Below are 20,744 nucleotides of genomic sequence, written 5' to 3' on the forward strand. Positions count from 1 at the left end.
TGGGAGAAGCAAATGAAATCTTTCCACAAAGCCCTCTTCTGTCCTTCTTCTCTGGACTTGTCTCAAGCAGCTATAATCTCCCCCATTTTTCATGTTTTTGGCTCTGGTGCTCTATGAAACACAGGTGCTGCTTTCTAGGGCTGTATTCCTGTCTCAGCTTTAAATCACTGTATACCTGTGCCCTTCTCTGGGCATTGTGGTACAGTGGAAAGATGCCCTGGACTCCAGTGGGAATCCTCCACTGCCACTCACTCCCTAGTTAAGTGACAATGAGAGTATGATGCCACCCCCTCCTGCCTCAATTTACTCACCTATAAAATGAGAATGATAATTGCTGTACTACCTGACAAAGTGGTCATGAGGAAAGTGCTTTATGAATATGGTTTATTACTATTATCTATTAAAGCTGTTTTAACCTTGCAACTTTCCTTTTTTTTTTTTACTCTGTTCATAAAACTTTCAAATTTTTCTGAATTAGCTCATTCCGTCTTTCTTCTGCTGGTTTTCTTTTCATTCTTTTACTTTGAACCTTTGAAGCCTGAGTTCAAAATTAAAAACTGATTGTTCTTTTACTACTTAAAAAGAAAAAAAGTGAGCCAGGGAGAGGCAAAATATAGACTTTTTAATGTGAAAAATTAAGTAACAAGAGAGGGGAAATCCCACATAAACATCCCCAAATATCATAGCAAATCGTATTAACACATTTCAAAACTGTTGTGGATACTCACTGGAGACAGTTAGAAAGCTTGAGGAAGTGTGGGAAGCATGATACACTTTTTAATTTTTTTAATCTCAAGGCTAAGTCGGGGAGAGGAGGGTAAGTTAGGTTCATAAAGTCTTGGAGTTGGAACCCAACACAGTCTTGAACCCTACTCCAAGCTGGAAAACTCTCTAAAAAAAATGATGAATATTCTGTTTCACCTGGAAGGCAGACCCAGGAATAATGGATGCAAGTTGCTAATTTAGATTGGGAGCCATCCCAAAGTGCAATGGAATGTGCTTCTCTGGAGACAGTGGGCTCCTCACCAGAGATGTCTAAGTTGAAGCTGGATGATGATTTGACACGGATGTTACTGGGGGAATTCCTCTTCAGGTAGTAGTGGGACAAGATGACCTCTGAAATCCAGGAGCAGTAGCTCCTCAGCTTCTGCTTGAACACTTTTAGTGGTGGAGTGCTTACTACCTCTCTCAGCAGCTCATTCCATTTCAGGACAGCTCCATTAAAATGTTTTAAAGCTGGAATCAGTTTCCTTAAATTCCACCTATTCTCTAGAACTGCACAGAAGTCAAGTTCCTCTGCTAGACCAACTGCTACTGGTCCAGTGTGTTAACATCCACGTGGTAATCATTTAAAACCAAGACTGGGGTGAGCAAAAGACATTTCTGGGAGAAGATCTAATCAGGTAAGCTCAGATATCGGGAAAATCCAAAGAGAAAAGTTTAACAATTTGGAACAACAAGGACTTAGAAAGCCCCCAACAAAGAGATGGGAAGTGGTATATGAAAGTCAGTCAGTGAACTGGTCAGGCCTGGTCCAAAGGGTAGAAAAGAGATTTGGGGGCAGGGAAAACTTAGTTTATGTCTCAACAGTGACATGCTTTCCTCATTCAGAAACTTTTCAGGCTTTGATCAGAATTGACCAATACCATTATCATTTGGATGTCTGTACCTGCTCATGGACCGGACCCATACAAACAACCCTTTAGATATTTGAAGACAATAACTATGTTCCCTTCGAATTTTCTCTTCTTCAGGCCAAGTATCCCAAGTTCCTTCAATTGGGGGTCCTCATGGGACATTTTATAGCCCCTTCACCATGGTGTCATTTACCTTTACTTAGCTGAGCTCACTCTTGAAATGTGGTGCCCAGGACTCCAGGTAAGGTCTAATCAGCATAGAGTACAGTGGAGCAGTTAGTTTAACTGGTTCTGGACAATTTGCTTTGGTTAATGCATTGAAAGCTTACACTAGCTTTGGCGGGAAGGAGGCAAAACAGAAACAGTATAATACCAGGAAGAATACTTCCTCCAAGCTTGATAGAGTTACCCTCTAGGGTGTGCCTCCTCCCAGCCATCTTGGAATCTGGAACTGGGATGTCTCCATCATTTAGTGCTCTGAAATTCTCCTCTAAGCTTATAACAGTAAATAGAAAGGAAATGGAATGAATTTGCCATATTTCTATAGCCATCTATTCTCATCAACAACAGAATCATATTTGTATTCTTAACATCTCACTGCTAAGTGGAAATGATGTTCAAGAAGACAGAGTCAAATCTGAACTAGAGGCAACACAATTTTAAAGATACTTAAGGATACTTAAAAAAAGATTTCTCAAATAAAATGAAAGAACAAAAAGAATAAATAATTGCTATGTTTACTTAATAGGCAACTGAAAAGAAATTTGTATTTACCAATCTATCTGCCTGCTTTCTCATTTCAATAAAATCTTTAGCAGAATGGATCAAGGTTCTCCTTGATGAAAATATGAGGAGGCATGTAAGTGGACAGAGTCCTGGACTTGGAGTCAGAAAGAACTAAGTTCAAATCTTGCCTCCAATGCTTAATAACAGTATGATCCTGAGCAAATCACTTAACGCTTCTCAACTCAGTTTCCTCATCTGTAAAATGGGGATAACAGTATTGATTTGAAGATCAGATAACATATGTAGAGCCCTTTGCTAATTTTGAAGCACTCTATAAATGCTAGCTATTTTTATTTTTTAATTATCATTTTTCTTAATTGCATGTAAAAACAATTAACATTCGTTTTTAAAAATTTTGAGTTCTAAATTCCCTATCTCCCTCCCCTCCTCCCTCCTTGAGAAGGCAATTTTATAGATTATGTATGTTCAGTCATGCAAAATATATTTCCACATTTTGCTATTGTTTTAAAAAGAAAATATGAGAAAATTCTTTCACAGATGATTCTCTATAGCTGACCACCTCTTCATGGGGCCTCAACTGACTGAGAGATGCGGAAAATGCAAAATCCTGTCATGTCTATGGCATCTTGATTTTAAACAAAAGCGTTTCAAATTCAGTAGGTCAATATCATCTTAAAGGCACTCTTCCAATAAGATATTACCCATGGAGATGCAAAGATCTCCAGATTTCTGCCTAAGTCTCTAGCCTATGGCTCCTTGGTGAATGGCTTATTATTATATTTTTAAAGAATCTTTCCTTTGTTCCTACATGGACAAGGATAGTAGCTACACTAACCCAGATTACAGCCCCTTTACGACTTATAAATGGTTTTAATTCATCACCCTGCAGCTATCCTGCTGATAGATTTCTGTGACCTCAGGATATTGGTTGTCCCTGGTTCTAATATTCAGTTTGTCACTAGATTGCCAGAGACTTTCTGGTGACACAAAAGGCCGAGGTACATTTGGGATGATTTTCTCACAATCTTGGCTCATACACACAGCTCAGGAAATAGGCATTAGGAATATACGTATGCCCAATATCCCATAGTATACTGAGACCAACTCTCCATTTTTGCAAGCATACAGCTCATAATACTATCAGGCACACAGTTCATAATATTATCAGACATTTTATGAAAAGGAGAACTCCTTTTTGTGTTATCTGGAATAATTTACTCTGGCTGTATATTCATTAATTTATTCACTATCAAAAATGCACTTTGCCTAAGAGAATGAATCTACAACTGTGCAAAATGCTTATAATTCTTTATAAAACTGTTGGCTATTATTCAGTCTTATCTGTAAGGTATTGCATGCTACTCATGGTTCTTTGTTTTTGTTATACACAACTTATACTTCAGGAGCTTGTGGTTATGAATTTGCAATTGAAATTTGTTGATTTAAAAAATACGAATCAGAAGAGTTTTGTTTTCAAAGATGTGCTATCCATACACATTACGGCTAAATTAAGATGGGCAAGGTGACAGCCAACACTGGCTGACCAGAATGGAAAACTTTTAATAAGCTCAACCTGGCAGGATTCTTTTGCTTTGTCTTTGGGGCAGGAGGTGGGGAAGGCAATTGGGGTTAAGTGACTTGCCCAGAGTCACATAGCTAGTAAGTGCTATGTGTCTGAGGTCACATTTGAACTCAGGTCCTCCTGATTCCAGGGCTGGTACTCTATCCACTCTGCCACCTAGCTCCCCACAACCTTGCAAGATTCTTAAACTAGAGTGTATCTACCTTCAAAGATGAAAAGCGGAAATATGAATAGTACCATCTTACGTATATGCGTATGAGTATATACATGTATGTTTATAGAGATCTAGGTATACACACACACACACACATGTTTATACACACACATATATCTGAGTTTAATTGTAGCCTTCTCTAGGGTGGGAGGGGAGAAAAAATAAAGTAAACAGTGCACAGGAGAGAATAAAGAAAACTTAGAAGGAAGCAAAAAAAAGCTGGATAGCTTTGAAAACAATGTGTAGTATTCATTATATAGGTTTTCTTGAAATGGAAATTTATTGTTTTATATTGGATTCTCTCTTATGTTCTGCTGAGTACATGGAAATATTCTTTTTTTTTTATTTGTTTTGCATTTAAGTTTAAAGTGAATTAAAAATTTTACAAAAAAATCTAGAGTATAATTTACAGTCAGAATTTGACACCCATAGAACAAATCTATTCCTCCCAATGATGCACATAGCTGCCAATCAATTACAGATCATGATGATGGCATGATGGTGGTTCTTTTCATAGTACTGGGGTCAGGTGAGGCCAGACATGCCCCGAGCATGCAGTTCGGAGCTGCTCCAAGCAAGTGCCCCAGGCATTACTTTATTCTAGCTCTTGGCCACTGTAGCAGTAGCCTCTCAGTATTTTTGGTTGGGCAGGTTCAAAGCCCCAAGAAAAGCAATTCGTTTCCCTTACCATATTTACCGCAACAGAGGAGGCCTTCAGTGTTTTCCCTGTCTGGCAGAGGATCCAGTCCTCCCTGAATCACAGCTTCTGTGACATCCTACAGCGATGGGAACTTCCTCTTATGGGGCCTATTTCTCTTTTCGTCCTGCTGACTTCTCCAAAAAGTTTCCAACATATCCCTATGGGGAGCAATTACAAAAAATTGATTCCCCTTCTCCCTCAGATACCTGAAAGGGAGAGGGATGGAATGAAGGAAAATTCAGTTGTAAAAGAGATAATAAAGCAACTCAAACCTCTTGTCTCTTCTCTTCCTCTCAATGAGTGGTTCTTAACGTGTATGTGAAATGGAACTCTTTCGCAGTCTGGGGAAATCCATGGACCCTTTTTCAGATGATTTAAAGTTCACAAAACAGAATATATGAGACTACAAAGAAATCAATTTTATTGAAAGCTATCAAAATATTAACCTAAACACTCAAGCTCCTCTACCCCAGGTCAAAAACCCTGTCCTAAAATACTAAAAACATCTACATAAAAGGGATTATTCAAATCATACTAGACTACAAGCAACTTTTGAGTATTATTAGATGCTATACCATAAGGTGGAGAGGGGCCTATATAACCCTGGGCAAATCACTTAACCAGCATGCTTGAGTTTTGTCCTCTTTAAAATTTGGGGGTTTGACTTGTTGACTTCTGGGGGCCCTTCCAGCTGTAGATCTATGACTCTATGATTTTAAGTCATTCAGTATGCCCCAGGGGTGACAGGACTCCATTCAATCAAAGAGGGGTGGGGAATGAGACCAGGATTAGTTATTAGTGTGGAATCTGAGCTATTAGATGAACACTTTCATTTTGGAAGACATCTGAGGACCTGTCCGATAAAAATTACTGTTATTTGTTCTGCAGGAAAAAAGAAAAAGAAAATATTTTTCTCATTCTCCCCTTCACTTCTCTCCCACAAAGTAGGGGAAAGGGGAATATCAGAGGAGCTTCAATCATTTAACAAAAAATAAGATGAATTATTTGTTATGGAGGGTATCATTTTAGACAATCAGCCCCAATTATCACAGGATTATGGATCTAGATCTAGAAAGCGGGAACATCTAGTCCAACTCCCTTCATTTTATGGAAGAGGAAACTGAGGCCCAGGGAGGCTGCATCAGCCTAAAGTAATCTGGGTTAGTTAGGCAGTTCAGCTGCTGTCTGCTGAAGATGCAAGACTTTTGCTGGAGAAAATGGGTGACACAGTAACAGACTAGGCCTAGATCAGAAGAAAGATCAGTCACCCTGAACCTCAGATAATAAACTGAGCAAAAAGGGTAAGAAGGAAAAAATGTGGGTGGTCAGATATTAATCTACCAACTGGACTAGCAGATAGGCATTCTCTGTTGGGGGGGGGATGGGAGTTGCCTAACTGCCTTCCCTGTGTATCTGTCCTACCCCTGTACTGCACGCACAGCTGGTTACATCTGGGGGGCCTCGAACCCGAGACTCTCAGGTCCCTCTGCCTCGGCTGATGACCAGTACGTGGGAGGGCCCGGCCCAGATGGGCGCACAAGGAGGACGACATTGACCGCCGGGTCCAGGCCGGCTGCACCTGCCGGGGGCGGGGAAGGAACGGCTCGCAGCCCGCGCTCTCCCACGCCCGGGGCGTGTGCGTACTGCGTGTCAGCGCGAGCCGGGCCCGGAGCCCCGCGGTCCCGGCGGAGGGCCGGGGGAGTGGGGAGGGGCCGGCCGGCTAGAGCTCGCTCGCAATCACATGGGGGCCCCGGGCAGCTCCATTGGTTGCAGCCGGGCCAGTCGCGGCGCTCGCCGGCTGCGGTTGGTCCCGAGGCTGCAGCGCCAGCACCGGCCCCGGAGTCCATGTTACGCTTTGTCTAATTCCCCTCGTTACAGAGTCATGTGCTGCTGCTCCCGCCGCCGCCGCCGCCGCCCCCGCCGGTACCCCGGCTCCTCCGCCGCGCGTCCGGCTGGCAGCCGCGGGAGGGGCCGCGGGAGCAGGGTCCAGGGCGCCGTGCCGCGCCCCCGCCAGCCCCGCGCGCCCCGGGCCAGCCGCGCCGCCGCCCCCCGCAGGTGATGCCGCCGCCGCTCCGCCAGGTGGGTCCGGCCGCCTCCCGGCCGACGGGGAACCCCGGGGCGGGGCGGGGGCGCGTAGAGGAGGGGCGGGGTGCGCGCTGGCACCCTCTCCTGCTCTCCGCTGCTCTCCCCTCCCGTGCGCGCCGAGCTGCGGGCCGAGTGCTGGGGCTGCCCTTCCAGTGGGGCTCCTGGAAGATGCCCCTGCTCGGGGCCCGGGATGGGGGTGGGACGCCGGCCTGTGCGCCGAGCGGGGCGCTGCGGTTGCGGGTTGCCAGGCGATTGCGGACTGGACGACCCCCACTCTTTCTCTTTCCTTCCGTCCGTCCATTAGTCAGTCGGTCCTTCCTTCCTTCCTACCCACCCGCCCCTTTCCCGTTTCTCCTCCCTCTCCACGGTCACAGGGCTGCGAGCCCAGGACGCGGCTCCGCACGGGGCTGGGCTGGCTGCGTGGGGCGCACTGTCTTTTGGCTCCTGCCCCGCGCCGTGAGCGCGCCCCACTCCTCCAGACCCGCCCCAGTGCCCAGGCTTATTCAGCAGTGCCAGGGAGCCTCCGCCCGCCGAACCTCACCGGGGGAGCGGGCGGGCGGGGCTGGGAGTCCGCTTGGCCGGGCTCCAGGGAGGTGAGAGCCAGCGCTCCGCCTCCAGCGCCAGGGGAGAAGGGGGAGGGGCAGCAGGTGCGGGGCCACCTCCGGTTGGGCACCGGTATAATCCGCTTCTAGCTCGCCTCGAGGCATGGGCATTTGGGATCGTGACTTCTCCGGCTTGAATCCTGCATGGGGGGGGGACCTGAAAGGAAGAGCATTCGTGTAGCCGCCAGAGGGTTCTCACACTCCAACCAAGTATTTAAGGGTTAATAGGGGGCACTTTCCTCGGTGCCACCCCCTTTTAGGGTCCTCACTGCCCTAGAAAAAGGAGTTGTTTGGTTTCTTCCCTAAGAGCCATCTCTAGTGGAGAGGAGCTGCGGCAGGTCGTGGGGAGGAGAGGTAGGTTCTGGTTGGAGGGGGAAAGATGGAGTGGGGGGGCCAGTTGCTGGGGGACCATTGTATGCTGAGGAGCATTGAGGGGATGAGGATAAAGTGAAAAGTGGGGTGGGGAGATAAAAAAGCAGTAAGTGGGAAAAGCGATGGAGGAGACGAGGTGTTGGCACGACCGTAATCTAGCCATCAATTGGGACCAACTTGGAGTGGACTGGGATTAGTGTCATTTTTGACAACGGTGCCCTGTCAAATTTTGTCCATCCCAGACCCAGAGCAGTTCCCCCTTGTGATTTTGGAATTGTGGTTAGGGTTCTAGTGGGCAGAAGATACTTGGTGATGATTCTGTAGGGATCTGGACTGGAGAGGCAGGTCTTGAGGTGCCATTGGTAGTTGTATTTAAGGTAACATGAAATGACACTCTCCAAGGAGCTTGCGTGTACTAGGCCTTAGGTAAACTCCTTCCCAGCAGTTCTGGCAACAGCTGAATTCGATTTCCCCCCTTAAACACCCAAGTGCCCTTTCAAGTGCCAAGAATAATAGTGATTCAGAGCTTCCCTGCCTGGAGTGGACAAGGAGCCCTCTGGTTCTTACCTACTTCGGTGAAAAGTCTGCCACCCCAAGCAGTAGAAGGCTATGGCCATAAGGTGAATCTAAAAATTGAATTCTAGTGTTCTGCCTATATTCTTTGCCCAGCAGTTCAGGAATGCTTTCCAGTCTGCAGGATTAATTTTAATTTTGTCATTGGTGTTGAAAATCTCTAGTTGTATATCGACTTTATATCATCTCCCCCCACTTAACGTTAAGTGTTCTTATGTTTATGTAGGTGGTACTTGTATCTTGTTGGCAGCAATCTAATAGATTAGAAGGCAGGAGGCTTTACACTGTCCCTGGGTGAGCTGATGCTGTGGGACTCTTCTGACAAGCCAGGCTGTGTGTCCTATGACAGCACAGTAGCCATACTGTTCATTTAAAAACTCCTGTCATATTTTCTAATTTTGGGGGGGGCCATTTCCCTCCCCCATACTATATTCTATTGGAGGGGTTTTTTAAAAAGTTAATATCAGAAGATTTTGCTTTTCTGTCTTCAGGTTCAAGTAGCATTTCAGTTAAAGGTAGTGTGTGTGTGTGTGTGTGTGTGTGTGTGTGTGTGTGTGTGTGTATTTAAAATGGGCAAAGCTCGACAGTTCTAGGGAGCAGTTGACACTGACCATGGAAAAACAGGTTTTTAAAAAAGTTCCAAGTTGTATTTAAAAAATACAAAAAGACCAGTTGACGTTAGAAGTGTGGTAGTTGGGGATTTCTGGTATTTCTGATTGTTGCGATTATGCAACGTTTTCAGAGCAGCTAGTCAACAACATTTGTTCAGTTGCCAGCAATGTGGGCAATGCTAGAATAAGAGTGGCCTCTAAGAAGTTTAAAAAGAAGCATTTAGACTGTCCAGGAAGGCGTACTAGTGAGCACACCCACAGCAGGGATAGTCAGGTGAAATTGGCCAGGGCAGTTTTGGAGGGACTTGGGTGCTTGGGGCTAGGCAGAGACGAGAGACCATTAGGCAGGTTAAGGCTTGCTTCCATTTTAATATAGGAAAAAGTTTGGGTGAGCCTGAAAGGAAAGGCATCCCACTCAGAGGGGATGGCGTGTGCTAACCCCTTCTGAAGGGAGCCATGTGTAAGCAATAGGAATAAGAGCCTACATTTATGTAACACTCTAAGGTTACAAAGCACCTAATGTTATCACATGGTCCTCACACACACCCCTGTGAGGAAGGCTGGGCAGGTTACATTAACCCCCTTCCAAGCCCTCCCCATTTTGCCCATGGGGAAACTGAGTTTCAGAATTAAATAATTTAAGTTCACTTAGCTAGTAAGTGGCAAGTCGCAGACTTAAAACTGGGTCTTCTGATTAGGAATTCCTTATGTGGCAGCTAGGTGGCAGAGTGGATAGGATGCCAGGGCTGAAGTCAGGAAGACTCATTTTTGTGAGTTCAAATCCGGCCTCAGACACTTCCTAGCTTTGTGACCCTGGGCAAGTCACTTAACCCTGTTTGGCTCAGTTTCCTCATCTGTAAAATGAGCTTGAGGTAGAAATGACAAACCACTCTGGTATCTTTGCTAAGAAAACCCCAAATGGGGTCACAAAGAATCAGACATGACTGAAATGACTGAACAGCAAATGTTTCCTGATCTACTGTGCTGACTCAGAGGACAATAAGGAGATTTGTTTGATATATGTATGTGGAGCATGAAAGATGTAGGTGGTAGAGTCTTTCAGTGGATGTGGGGAACTCTTCCGAAATGCTGAGAAGGCCTATCCCTATAGCTTAATAGATACTTAGGGTTGACGTGATTTCCTATCTTTCACATAACTAACAAGCTGGATGGCCCAGTGGAGAGAATGCGGGACCTGGAGTTGGGAAGACCTGAGTTCAGATCCACACTTGCTGTGTGAACCTGTGAACCTTAATCTCCCCGCCCTAATTTCCTCACCTCTGAAATGGAAATGATAATAGCACTTACCTCCTAGGGTTGTAGTGAGGGAATACTGGTAAAGTACTTAGCAAAGCCTTCTATAAATGCTAACTTCAAGGCCAGCACTCTAGTCTATCACCACACTGTTTGAAGCATATAGTTTAATTTATTTTAATATATTTTTATTTCTTAAATGTTTCCCAATTACATTAAATTTTTTTTAATATTCATTTTTTGAAAGTCTGAGTTCCAAATTGCTTTTCCCTCCCACTCCCCCCCACCCTGTGAGAAGGCAAGTAATATGGTATTGATTATACATGTGAAGTCATGCAAAACGTATTTCCACATTAGCCACGTTGCAAAAGAAAACACACACAAACTCTTCTCCACCTCCCCCCCCAAAAAAAAACAAAAAAGAAAGTAAGAAAAGCGTGCTTCAGTTTTCATTCAGAGTTCATCAGTTCTCACTCTGGGGGAAAATAGCATTTTTCATCATGAATCCCTTGGAATTGTCTTGATCAGAGTAGCTAAGTCTTTCACAGTTGGCCATTGTTACAGTGTGACTGTTACTGTGTAAAATGACCTGCTTCCATTCACTTCACTTTGCATCAATTCATGTAAATCTTTCCAGGTTTTTCTGAAACCATCCCCCTCGTCATTTCTTATGGCACAATAGTATTCCATCATAATCATTTACCACAACTTGTTCAGCCATTCCCCAATTGATGGACATCCTCTCAATTTCCACTTCTCGAGGCATGTTGTTTATAATAGTAATTTGAGGCAGTTGAAAATCATTGTAGATATCTGCATGAGAAAATGACATTCAAGGAGATAATGATGCAATACAGCAAAAGACAGAATCTGAATGATTTTGAATTTCAGAAGAGCAAGAAGCCAGAGCCAATTAAAGAGGCTGTTACTGGAGGGCCTCAATTTCCTCATCTGTGAAATGAGGGGAGTAGACTAACTGACTTTTTTAAAAAATATATTTTTTTAGTTTTCAGCATTCGCTTTTATAAGATTTTGAGTTCCAGATTTTCCTCCCTCCCTTCTCTCTTCCCAAGACGGCATGCAGTCTGATATGAATTATACATGTACAGTCATATTAACCGTTTCCACATTAGATTGACTTTTGAGGTCCTTCCTAGTCCTAGACATGACTTCCAGTGACAGGGAGCTCATTCCTTCACGAGGTAGTCTATTCCAGTTTGGAACAGTTAACATTCTTTGTGCCCAAAGCCACCTCCTTGTAACTTTTTCCGTGGATACTAGTTCTTTCCTCTGCTGCAACATAGAATGATTCTGTTTTGGTTTTGTTTGTTTGTTTTTTAAATGTATCAGATGCCTACTGTGTGTAGAACACTTTGCTAGATGATCGGGGAAATAAACCATTTAGATAAAACAGTTTTTACCTGTGGAGGGTGATTATGATGTATATACAAATAGCTGTTGTGGGAAAGTATATGTGGCAAGTATATCAAAGAGGTTCAGAAAATAATAATAATCACTAATAGTTATGTACTTTAAAGATGCAGAGCTCTTTATATATCTTTTATATCATGTATTTTTATTATACAAGGATATACGCACGCGCGTGCATGCGTGCACACAAACACACACACGCAAACACATCCTCACCCAGCAGTCCTGCCAGCTAAACACAGGTAATATTATTAGCCCATTTTACATTTGGAATATTTGAGGTGTAATGTGAATTGTCCATCTGTGGTCATCTACCAGTGAGTGTCAGAGGTGGCATTTGAGTCCAGGGTCTTCTTGATTCCACATCTAGCATCCCATACCCTATTTCATGTTTCCCTTTAAGAAAAAAGCTATTAGGAAAAGTGCCATCCCTTTGTCTCCTTCTGTTTGATAGTTCTTAAGATCCTTGAAGATGAATATCAAGCTAAATAAATTGCCCTCCTTCCTTCACCTGAATTCTTCCTGTGACCATTCTGGTTCCCCTCCAGTACTCATACTAATTGTTTGTTTCTTCCTCAATATGTGGGGACTGGGATGGAACAAGAGACTTCCTCCTCGAGTCTTCTGACCCCTCCACAGCATGGTGGGATGATGTTACTTCCTGTGGCCTAGATGACTGTGCTGGGCTAGTACGGCCTCTGCCTGACTTGGCTCTTCTAAGCAGCTGCAATACTCTGTTGGCTCATAGGATGCCTGCAGTCAACCACAGCAGCTCCTAAGCTCTTTGGTTTTATCCTTGGGGGACTTTTTTTTTTTAAAGAACAAAATAAAACCATTTAACAAGATGTTACCAAGATGCTTTGTATCCCCTCCTTATTTCTGTTCAGTTTATAAAATTAGATGTGATGGTGGATTTTAAAAAATGTGGCCATAGTCATTACATATGCTCTTCTCACTTGGCAGCTTCATAGAAGTCCTGCCGCATGGCTTGGAATGACAGTCTCTTTTTTGCAGTATGGTAATATTCCATTTCATTGCCATAACATAATTTGCTCATATACAGCCCCATTTTTTAAAATCCTGGCTATTTCCAATGTTTAGGCTATTACAAATGAAGAAGCTGTGAATATTTTTGTAGAGAGAGGGTTTGTTTGCCTTCTTATAATAACTCTAGGACATAGTCCCGATAGTGCAATTGCTGAATCAAAAAGTGCGATTGATTTTTGTCAATCAGACAATAAACATTTCCTGAGTACCTACTATGTGCCAGGCAGTAGGAATACAAAGAAAGGCAAAAGACAATCCCTGCTCTCAAGGAGCTCACGATCTAACAAGGGAGATGTCATGCAAACAGCTATGTCCCAACAAACTGTATGAAGGATAAATTGGGAATAAGCAATAGGGAAGGCTCTAGAATTAAGGGGGATCAGGAAGGGCTTCTTGTACAAGGTCAGTCTTTAGCTGGGACTTGGAGGAAGCCAGGAGACTGACATGTAGAGGAAGAGGATTGCAGCCAGAAGGGTCAGCCAGAGAAAGTGCCCAGAGTTGGGAGATGGATTGTTTTATTTGAGGAATAGCAGGGAGCCCAGTGTCATTGGCTTTTCCGGTATATGTGAGGTATAGACTGGAAAGGTGGAGGGTGGGGCAAGGTATAAAAGAATACCAAATGGGATTTGTTTTGTAAACGTTTCTTGCAAAGGATACGATTGGACCAGTTTTAGTTCTACCAATGGTACAGTTTTGTGTCTTCTCACAACTTTGAACTTTATTGTTTTTGCCGATTGAATGGGTGTAGAGAGGTATCTTATATTTTTCTAATGGCCATTTCTCTGATTGAGTATGTGAAAACATGTTGGAGTGATTAGGTTAGTAATTTGTGTTTTATTTCTATAATTATTTGTTCATATTATTTTCTCATTACTTAATTGGGAAATGGAATGGGGGTGATGTTGGAAGGGTGAGAAGAATTAACTGATTTGTGTTACTGGTGCTGCCAATTAGAAAACTCTCTCTCCAGTGCAGATTGGCACTCGCTTGAGACTTTATGGCATCGGATGATAATTTGGGGCACTGAGCCAGTCAGTCAGCATTTATCAGGCTTGGTATCTGTCAGGTGCTGAGGATCTGGGAAAGTCAAAAATGAGCTTCTTGCCCTCAAGGAGCTTACATTGTAAGATAACTTGAAAAAAAATTGTGCACATGCAAGATAAAATAGAGCATAAAGGAGAGAGAATCCTGGAGAGAAAGCACTGGTGATGAGGTGGGGGGGGGAGATAGGGGAACATGAGGGGAACACATCTTTAAGAAAGAGGGATTTGAGTTGAGTCGTGAAGGAAGCCAGGAGGCAGAGATGGGTGGAAGTCTTGTCCAAGGTCACACAGGCAATGTCAGAAATGGTACTTGAGCCAAGGTTTTCCTGACTAAGGCAAACTTTTTATTCAGTATAATGAAGCACCTTTCGGTGGAGGGGGGAGGAGGGGAAAGGAGGGTTGGAATGAATTAGGAGGTGGGTATTGTTCTAATAAATTTTGTACCAGTTTTGTATTTATTTTAGATGTCTGATTTTTACTTGACTTATGTACCACAAAGGTTTTTTTCCCCCTAATCTTTGAAAAAATTTTTTTGGCATACAAAATCTTTATCTTTCTACCATCAAATCAATCTATTTTGTCTCCAGTACTTTTACCCATTTTTCTAATAGATAATAAACCTTTTCCTTATATTTGTGGTAAATGTGCTTACCTTCATTTTTTTGCGTGCTTGGGTTGGGATTTATTGTAATAGCGTGTGAGATGTGGAGCTGGACTCAACTTTGTGTGCTGCCATCCACTTTTCCCAGCTGGCTTTTATCGATTTCCTTTTTCTTAATGTTTTGTAAGCTTGGGTTTGCCAAGAACTCATTTCTTATACACTTTTATTTCTTGATTCTCTGTACTGCTTCATTATCTATTTTCCTCTAATTTGCTATGTTTTAGGTAAGGGGATTCTTGTTCCAGAATTTATATTCTTGGCTCCTGAGATTCTGTGATTCTGTGAGAGAGTTTTAGTAATTATTATATATTTTGAAATGTGATCAGGCGAACCTCCTTTTGAACCTTTAACAATATAGGACTTCAAAATGTCTGAACCTGATAAATTTCATTATTTCAGTTTTCTTAGAGCCACAGAATTGAAAGAGATCAGAAGCCAACTAATGCAGCCAGTACCTGAACCAGGATCTCCTCTGTTGTTGTTGACTTGTATCCGACTCTTAGTGACTCCGTTTGGGGTTTTCTTGGCAGTGATGCTGGAGTGGTTTGCCATTTCCTTCTCCAGTTCATTTTATAGATGAGGAAACTGAGGCAAACAGGCTTAAGTGACTTGCTCAGGGCACCATGGCTAGGAAGTTCCTGAGGCCAGATTTGAACTCACAAAGATGAGTCGTCTTGACTTTAGGCCTTCAGCTCTGGCACTCTTATCCACTGTGCCACCTGGCTGCCCCTAAAATCACCTGTACAATACACCTAATATGTAGTATGTATCTCGTAGTTTCAATTCTGGCCTTGTTGAGAAGGGTTTTGTTTTTTTTTTTAAATTTTTATCTGTTTAATATCCTTGCACTATCCCATGAAAAGAGAAGGGGATTAAAGAGTGGATGAGACCCTAGGGATCATTCCTAGTCCAGTCCCCTTCTTTTGCAGATGAGGAAACTGAGACCCAGAAACTTGAAGTGATTTGCCCAAGATCACATGGGATGCTAGCATGTAGACATAGGTACTCTTGACTCCATATCTGGAGTATCTGCCAAATCTCTGTGCTAATCTGCCTCCATTTAGTGGTTTCTGGATCAGTTCTCTAAAAAAAAAAAGCTTTGTTAATAACTTTACAAAAATATAGGCATTTGTGGGTTTCATGCACACCTAATGAGCCTTTCCTTGTAACAAAAAGTCAACTGATGCAGAGGCTGCCTTTGGCAGAATGGGCAAACTTAGGAACCTGTAGCCTTCCACTTCTCTGAGAAGAGGAGGGTAGTACGTTTCATCATCAGTTTTCCACAACCAAGACTGGTCATTGCCCTTACATCCTGATCAGTTTCCTTTGCATTATAGCAGGTGGGTATGTTGTTTTCCTGGCTCTGATTACTTCAGCTCAGACAGATCTTCCCACACTTCTCTCTCTCTTTTTTTAATGTTTGTTACAATGCAATAATATTCCATTTATGTATGTGCACCATTTGTTTAGCCATTTCCTGATAGAGGGATGTCCACATTATTTCTGGGTTTGCTTGGGTTTTTTTTTCTCCTACACAAAAGCATATGCGGCTCTATGTATTTTGTTACATAGTATCTTTCTGTTTTGGAGAATATGCCCAGTAGTGAGACCTAATTGCAGTGAGGGTATAAATGCTTTAGTGATTTTTCTCACGTAATTCCAAACTATTTTCCAGAATGGCCATGCCAGTTACAGTTCTATCAGCAATATACTGATGATTTCCATCTTTTATCATCTTTGCTAATTTGAAGGGTGGGAGGTGAAACTTCAGAGATGTTTTGATTTGATTTGTGTATTCTTATTAGTGATTAGAGCTCTTTTATGTGACTGTTAAGAGTTTGTAATTCTTTTGAAAATTGTATTCTCTACTGGGAAATGACTCAGTGATCTTATATTTATATTCATTCCTTATCTAATTTGGTCATATCAGACTTTCAGTGGGTATGTTTGACAAAAATTCCACACACTCCCAGTCGATAGTTCCCTTTGTAATCCTAGCTGAATTGATTTTTGTTTGTGCAAAAGCTTTTTAATTTTATGCTGTTGATACTGTCTGTCTTTTCTTTTATGTTTTAGTTTGAATTTTTCCTTAGCTATGATTGTAAAAGAGTTCTCCTTTTATTCCCTCTCTTCCTTCCTCCATTCCTATATCTAGCAGTCCGTCCGTCCATCCATCCATCCATCCATCCATTCATCCATCTATCCATCTGTCTGTCTATCTGTGTGTCTAATCTCCCCTTATAGTTAGGTCATCATCTGTCTGAATACTTTTATATATGTTGGCTCCCCTCAATTATAGTACTAACTCTTTGAAAGCAGTGACTGTCTTGTCCTCTTTATTTATGCTCTCAGCCCTTAGCACAGTACTTGGTACATAGTGAGCCCTTACTGAAAGCTGTTTCATTCCTTCCTAGCTGGGTAGAATTTAATGCGATATCTGGTGTATGCTATTCTGGTGTGGTTGTTCTTATGTCATGTTGCTCTTACTTACCGACGTGCCTTCTCCTCAGCTGATCTTGGGAACTCACTGGATGGGATATGGCAGGCAGCCTCTATCCCCTAGGGTCCTGGTGATTCAGCTCAGACATCTTGGAGAGAAATATTTGTTGTTGTTGTTTTGCAAACTTCTCAAAGCTGCCTGATCAGGATTGCCTTTGAAAAATAAAACGTGAACAATTATTTACTTCAAAAAAAAAAAAAAGGATTGCCCTTGAGATTTGTCAAAAGGTAGTTGAGGCAATGAATGCAGGCCAGAGCTAGACATGGGCCTGGTGCTCATGCAGGTGAATCTTCCTTCTCTTTTCCTCATTCCTCTCTGTAGTCTGAACCCCCAGATAGCCAGGGCTTTGGTTTTTTTAAGGATGATCATGGAGTTGAGAAAAAAATTCTTTGTAAGAAGTCATGGGTCTTTGTTTAATTCATGGATGGACGTACTTCCTGGCTAACCCTTGCCCTCCTGAGAGTAAGAGACTTCTTCCTCTGACAGCCCTCATTCAGACTTGTGGGGGATATTGATTTGGACACCGCAACTTTTAATCTTCAAAACTTGAGCTGGTAAGACCCAAGGTTCCAGGAACTCTCTGTAAAGTCGAGTGCATAACAACCATATTATTCTATTTTGCATGCTCTCTAGTGCTTTATGGCATTGTCCTTGTGTATCTGGCCCCTACCAGGACTCCTTCCTATAGAGAATATCCCTCTGTGTTTGTCTCTGGGGTAAAGGACAGCTTTTTTAAAAAAAAAAATCCCAATAGTCCAGGTGAGAAGAGGGAAGTGAACAGAGTGTGTCAGGAGGGCTGCAAACTAGGAAAGTTTTCAAGGCTGAGAAATAATTGGAGGAGTGCCTTGCAGAAGACTCTGTTACCTCAGAGGGTAGATTTCAGGGAAAGAATCAGTGAGACCCCATAATTGCGCAAAAGATGAGTTAGGAAAGGAAAAGGAGATAGTAGAGAGGCTGAATTTTTTTTTCTGGCGTTTACTTGGAAATACATTAGTGAAGTTCCTCTTGGAAAGCAGTCTTTTGAAATGCAAGGGTCAGATGTAGAAGCAAAAAATAGCAGTAAATCAATAGAATGTCCTAAATGTAATCAGCAAATGAGATGTGGCTAAATCACTGAGATCAGGTGGCACCTGTCCAGGACCTTTGAAGGAAGTGGAGGGTGAAAATCTGGAACTGTGGGCCAAAATGTGTAGCCATTTATAAACAGCCATTCTGCCAGAAGAATGGCCATTTGCCAGTGTGATAGCCATCCTCACGAAGGTTTCATGGAAGATCCTGAGAAGGACAAACTTGTGAGTTTTACTTGCTCACTGACTGAGCTGGTGAGATCTCCAAGCATTTCAGACAACTAACATTTTTGGAGGGAGAAAGATAATTCTCTGTGAGAAGAAATAATGTGTGATATGTTTGAATTTAGGAACAGAAATTATTAGGCATAGTCTTGAAAAATGTTTTTTCCACACCAATAGCCATTAAGATATTGATGTTGGGGACTGTTGTCCTTGAGGGCATCCCAGGGCACTAGAGTGTCAACTAGAAGTCAGCTTTGAGATCGTTTAGGCCAACTCATTACAAACATGGAGAATCTGAGACCCAGAGTAGTGAGGTGACTTTGTCCAGGCAGCACAACATGGCATAGGGGATAGAGAGCAGGCCTTGGATTTAGGAAGAGCTAGATCATTGGATTATAGAGACTTAGAGGACATCTAATCCTCATTTTCAAGGTGTGAGGACAGAGAAGTGAGGTGACCTGCCCAAGGTCACTCAAGTACTAAGTAGTAGAGCCTTGCTTTGAACCCAGGTTGTGGGACTCCAGATCTTAGGGACATAGGACGACACAGGCATCATAGAATGGTAGATCTAGGAACGGACCTTAGATGTAATAGAGTCCAACTCCCTCATTTTACGTGTAAGGAAACTGAGGCCCAGAATTCTGTTCAATTCTGTATTAAGCACCTACTATGTGCCAAGCACTGTGGTAAGTGTTGTAGATATGAAAAGAGGTAAAAGACAGACCTTGCCCTCAGGGAGCTTACATTCTAACGGAAGGTGGGGTGACTTGACCGCATGGCATGGGTAGTAAGTAGCGAGGAGGATTCAAGATACAAACTAGCTTGTGAGGTCATGGGAAAGTCCCTTAGCTTTTCATCATTTGAAGGTGACTTTCAAGGACTAAGTCCAGGTAAATTGTGGTTGTCATTGGCAGAGGAGTTTACACATGAGGAATTCCAACATGCACAAAGTCAGAGGTCCAGAAATAGTCCCTGCCTTCAAGGAGCATACAGTCTGATGGGGAAGACAGCACATAAACACCTGTGTATGGAGAAGATAGATGCCAGCGAAATTGGAGACAATCACTAACTTGGAGAAGCCACTAACGCCAAAGGGGATCAGGCTGGGACTCCTATAGAAGGAAAGATTTTAACTGGGATTGAAGTCCGCAAGTTGGAGATAAGGAAGGAGAAAATGCCAGGCGTGAGGGACAGTCAGTGAAGATGCTTGGAGGCTAGAGATGACTGTCTCATGCAAGGAAGAGCAAGGAGGCCAGTGTCACTGGATTGTAGAAGATCTGGAGGAGAGTAAAGTATAAGAATACTGGAAAGGGAGGAAGGGGCCAGGTTATAAAGGGCTTTGGACACCAGATAGAGGATTTGAACGTGGAGGGAGCCTCTGGAATTGATTGAGTTGGGGAATGACCAGTCAGGGCTGCGCTTGAGGAAGATCAGCTTGACAGCTGAGTAGAGCTGAAATCTGGGTGTGCCGTTTCCATAGCCTTCTGCTTGTCCTCCAACTGTCTCCAGCATCTTCAGTGTCTGTCATGCCAGAGTAACTTTATTGAAATGATCTGAAGGAGAAGGGCAGGCACAACAATGAACTCTTGAGTCAAGCTCAGCCCTTCCATATAATGAAATGTCCAGACAAGAGTCGTAACTTTTAGGGACATATCTCTAGGCCATCCGTGTGCAGAAAAGTCCTGGAGGTCATATGTTTAGAGGAAGAACAATCACTACTGAGGAACAAGACGGGAAGTCACTGGTGGCTGTGTCCTAGGGATGTTGCTGTTGCTGAGAGGCCAGCCTATTGGCAACAGAGCAGAACATGTCTTTTTTGGATCAAGTTAAGAAGTATTGGTTGAGGCACTCCCATGGGCTTAGCGCCATATCTTCTGCCACAAACCGTGATGTTGGGGAGTCTGGAATGGTGGATGTGGCTTTTGGCTGCTGTATTTTATAAAGGCTATGATGGAGGTAGAGAAGGGCAATGATTAAGCAGAATTAATCAGAATGATTAAAGGGGAAATAAAGTTGCCTCCTGTACATGGAAATCCAAGGTATTCCATGTTGGGTTTCATCTGCTCTTCCCCTGCCATGTACACCAGGCTCCATGTAATTGTTAAAGGACAGAGAAACTTCACATAAATAGATTATATCCTCTTTGGCACTTAATATAGTACCAAAGTCTGCCATAGTTGTGGACTTGGCATCTGGTAGATTAAGGTTCAGATCATTCCTCTTGTACTTACTAGCAGGATGACCTTGGGCAAGTCATTCAGCTGTAGGTTTCTCGTCTGTGAAATGGGAATGACAATGCCTGTAGTGCCTGCCTCCCAAGATTGTAGTGAGGCTCCAGTGACATGATAAATGTAAAGCACTTTGTGAAACTTTCCACGTAGGAATTAAAAAGG

At 43.1% G+C, this 20,744-nt stretch overlaps 2 protein-coding genes across 3 annotated transcripts in view; one reads left to right on the forward strand and one right to left on the reverse strand.

Annotated features, from left to right (window-relative positions):
* Nucleotides 1-2,820: 2,820 nt before the first annotated feature.
* On the reverse strand, nt 2,821-7,458 carry LOC144457848 (uncharacterized). The gene is made up of 3 exons (XM_078156561.1): nt 6,303-7,458; nt 5,153-5,240; nt 2,821-5,038 (listed from the first exon to the last, which is right to left on the reverse strand). The coding sequence occupies exon 1, from the start codon at nt 7,264-7,266 to the stop codon at nt 6,601-6,603; it is 666 nt and encodes a 221-aa protein (XP_078012687.1). The 5' UTR covers nt 7,267-7,458; the 3' UTR covers nt 2,821-5,038; nt 5,153-5,240; nt 6,303-6,600.
* The window catches only part of LRRC8D (leucine rich repeat containing 8 VRAC subunit D), a 145,906-nt gene continuing 132,045 nt past the window's right edge, over nt 6,884-20,744 (forward strand). The window contains exon 1 of one of the 2 annotated variants that reach the window (XM_020988786.2): nt 6,884-6,959. The gene's annotated coding sequence lies outside the window, so the exon portion shown is untranslated. Of the gene's footprint in view, nt 6,960-7,629; nt 7,922-20,744 lie in introns of those variants that run through there. The other variant, XM_020988783.2, reaches the window with a different exon arrangement.

Source organism: Phascolarctos cinereus, unplaced genomic scaffold (assembly GCF_003287225.1).
Source record: "Phascolarctos cinereus isolate Bilbo 61053 unplaced genomic scaffold, phaCin_HiC Scaffold_5;HRSCAF=322, whole genome shotgun sequence".
NCBI classification, from domain to species: domain Eukaryota; kingdom Metazoa; phylum Chordata; class Mammalia; order Diprotodontia; family Phascolarctidae; genus Phascolarctos; species Phascolarctos cinereus.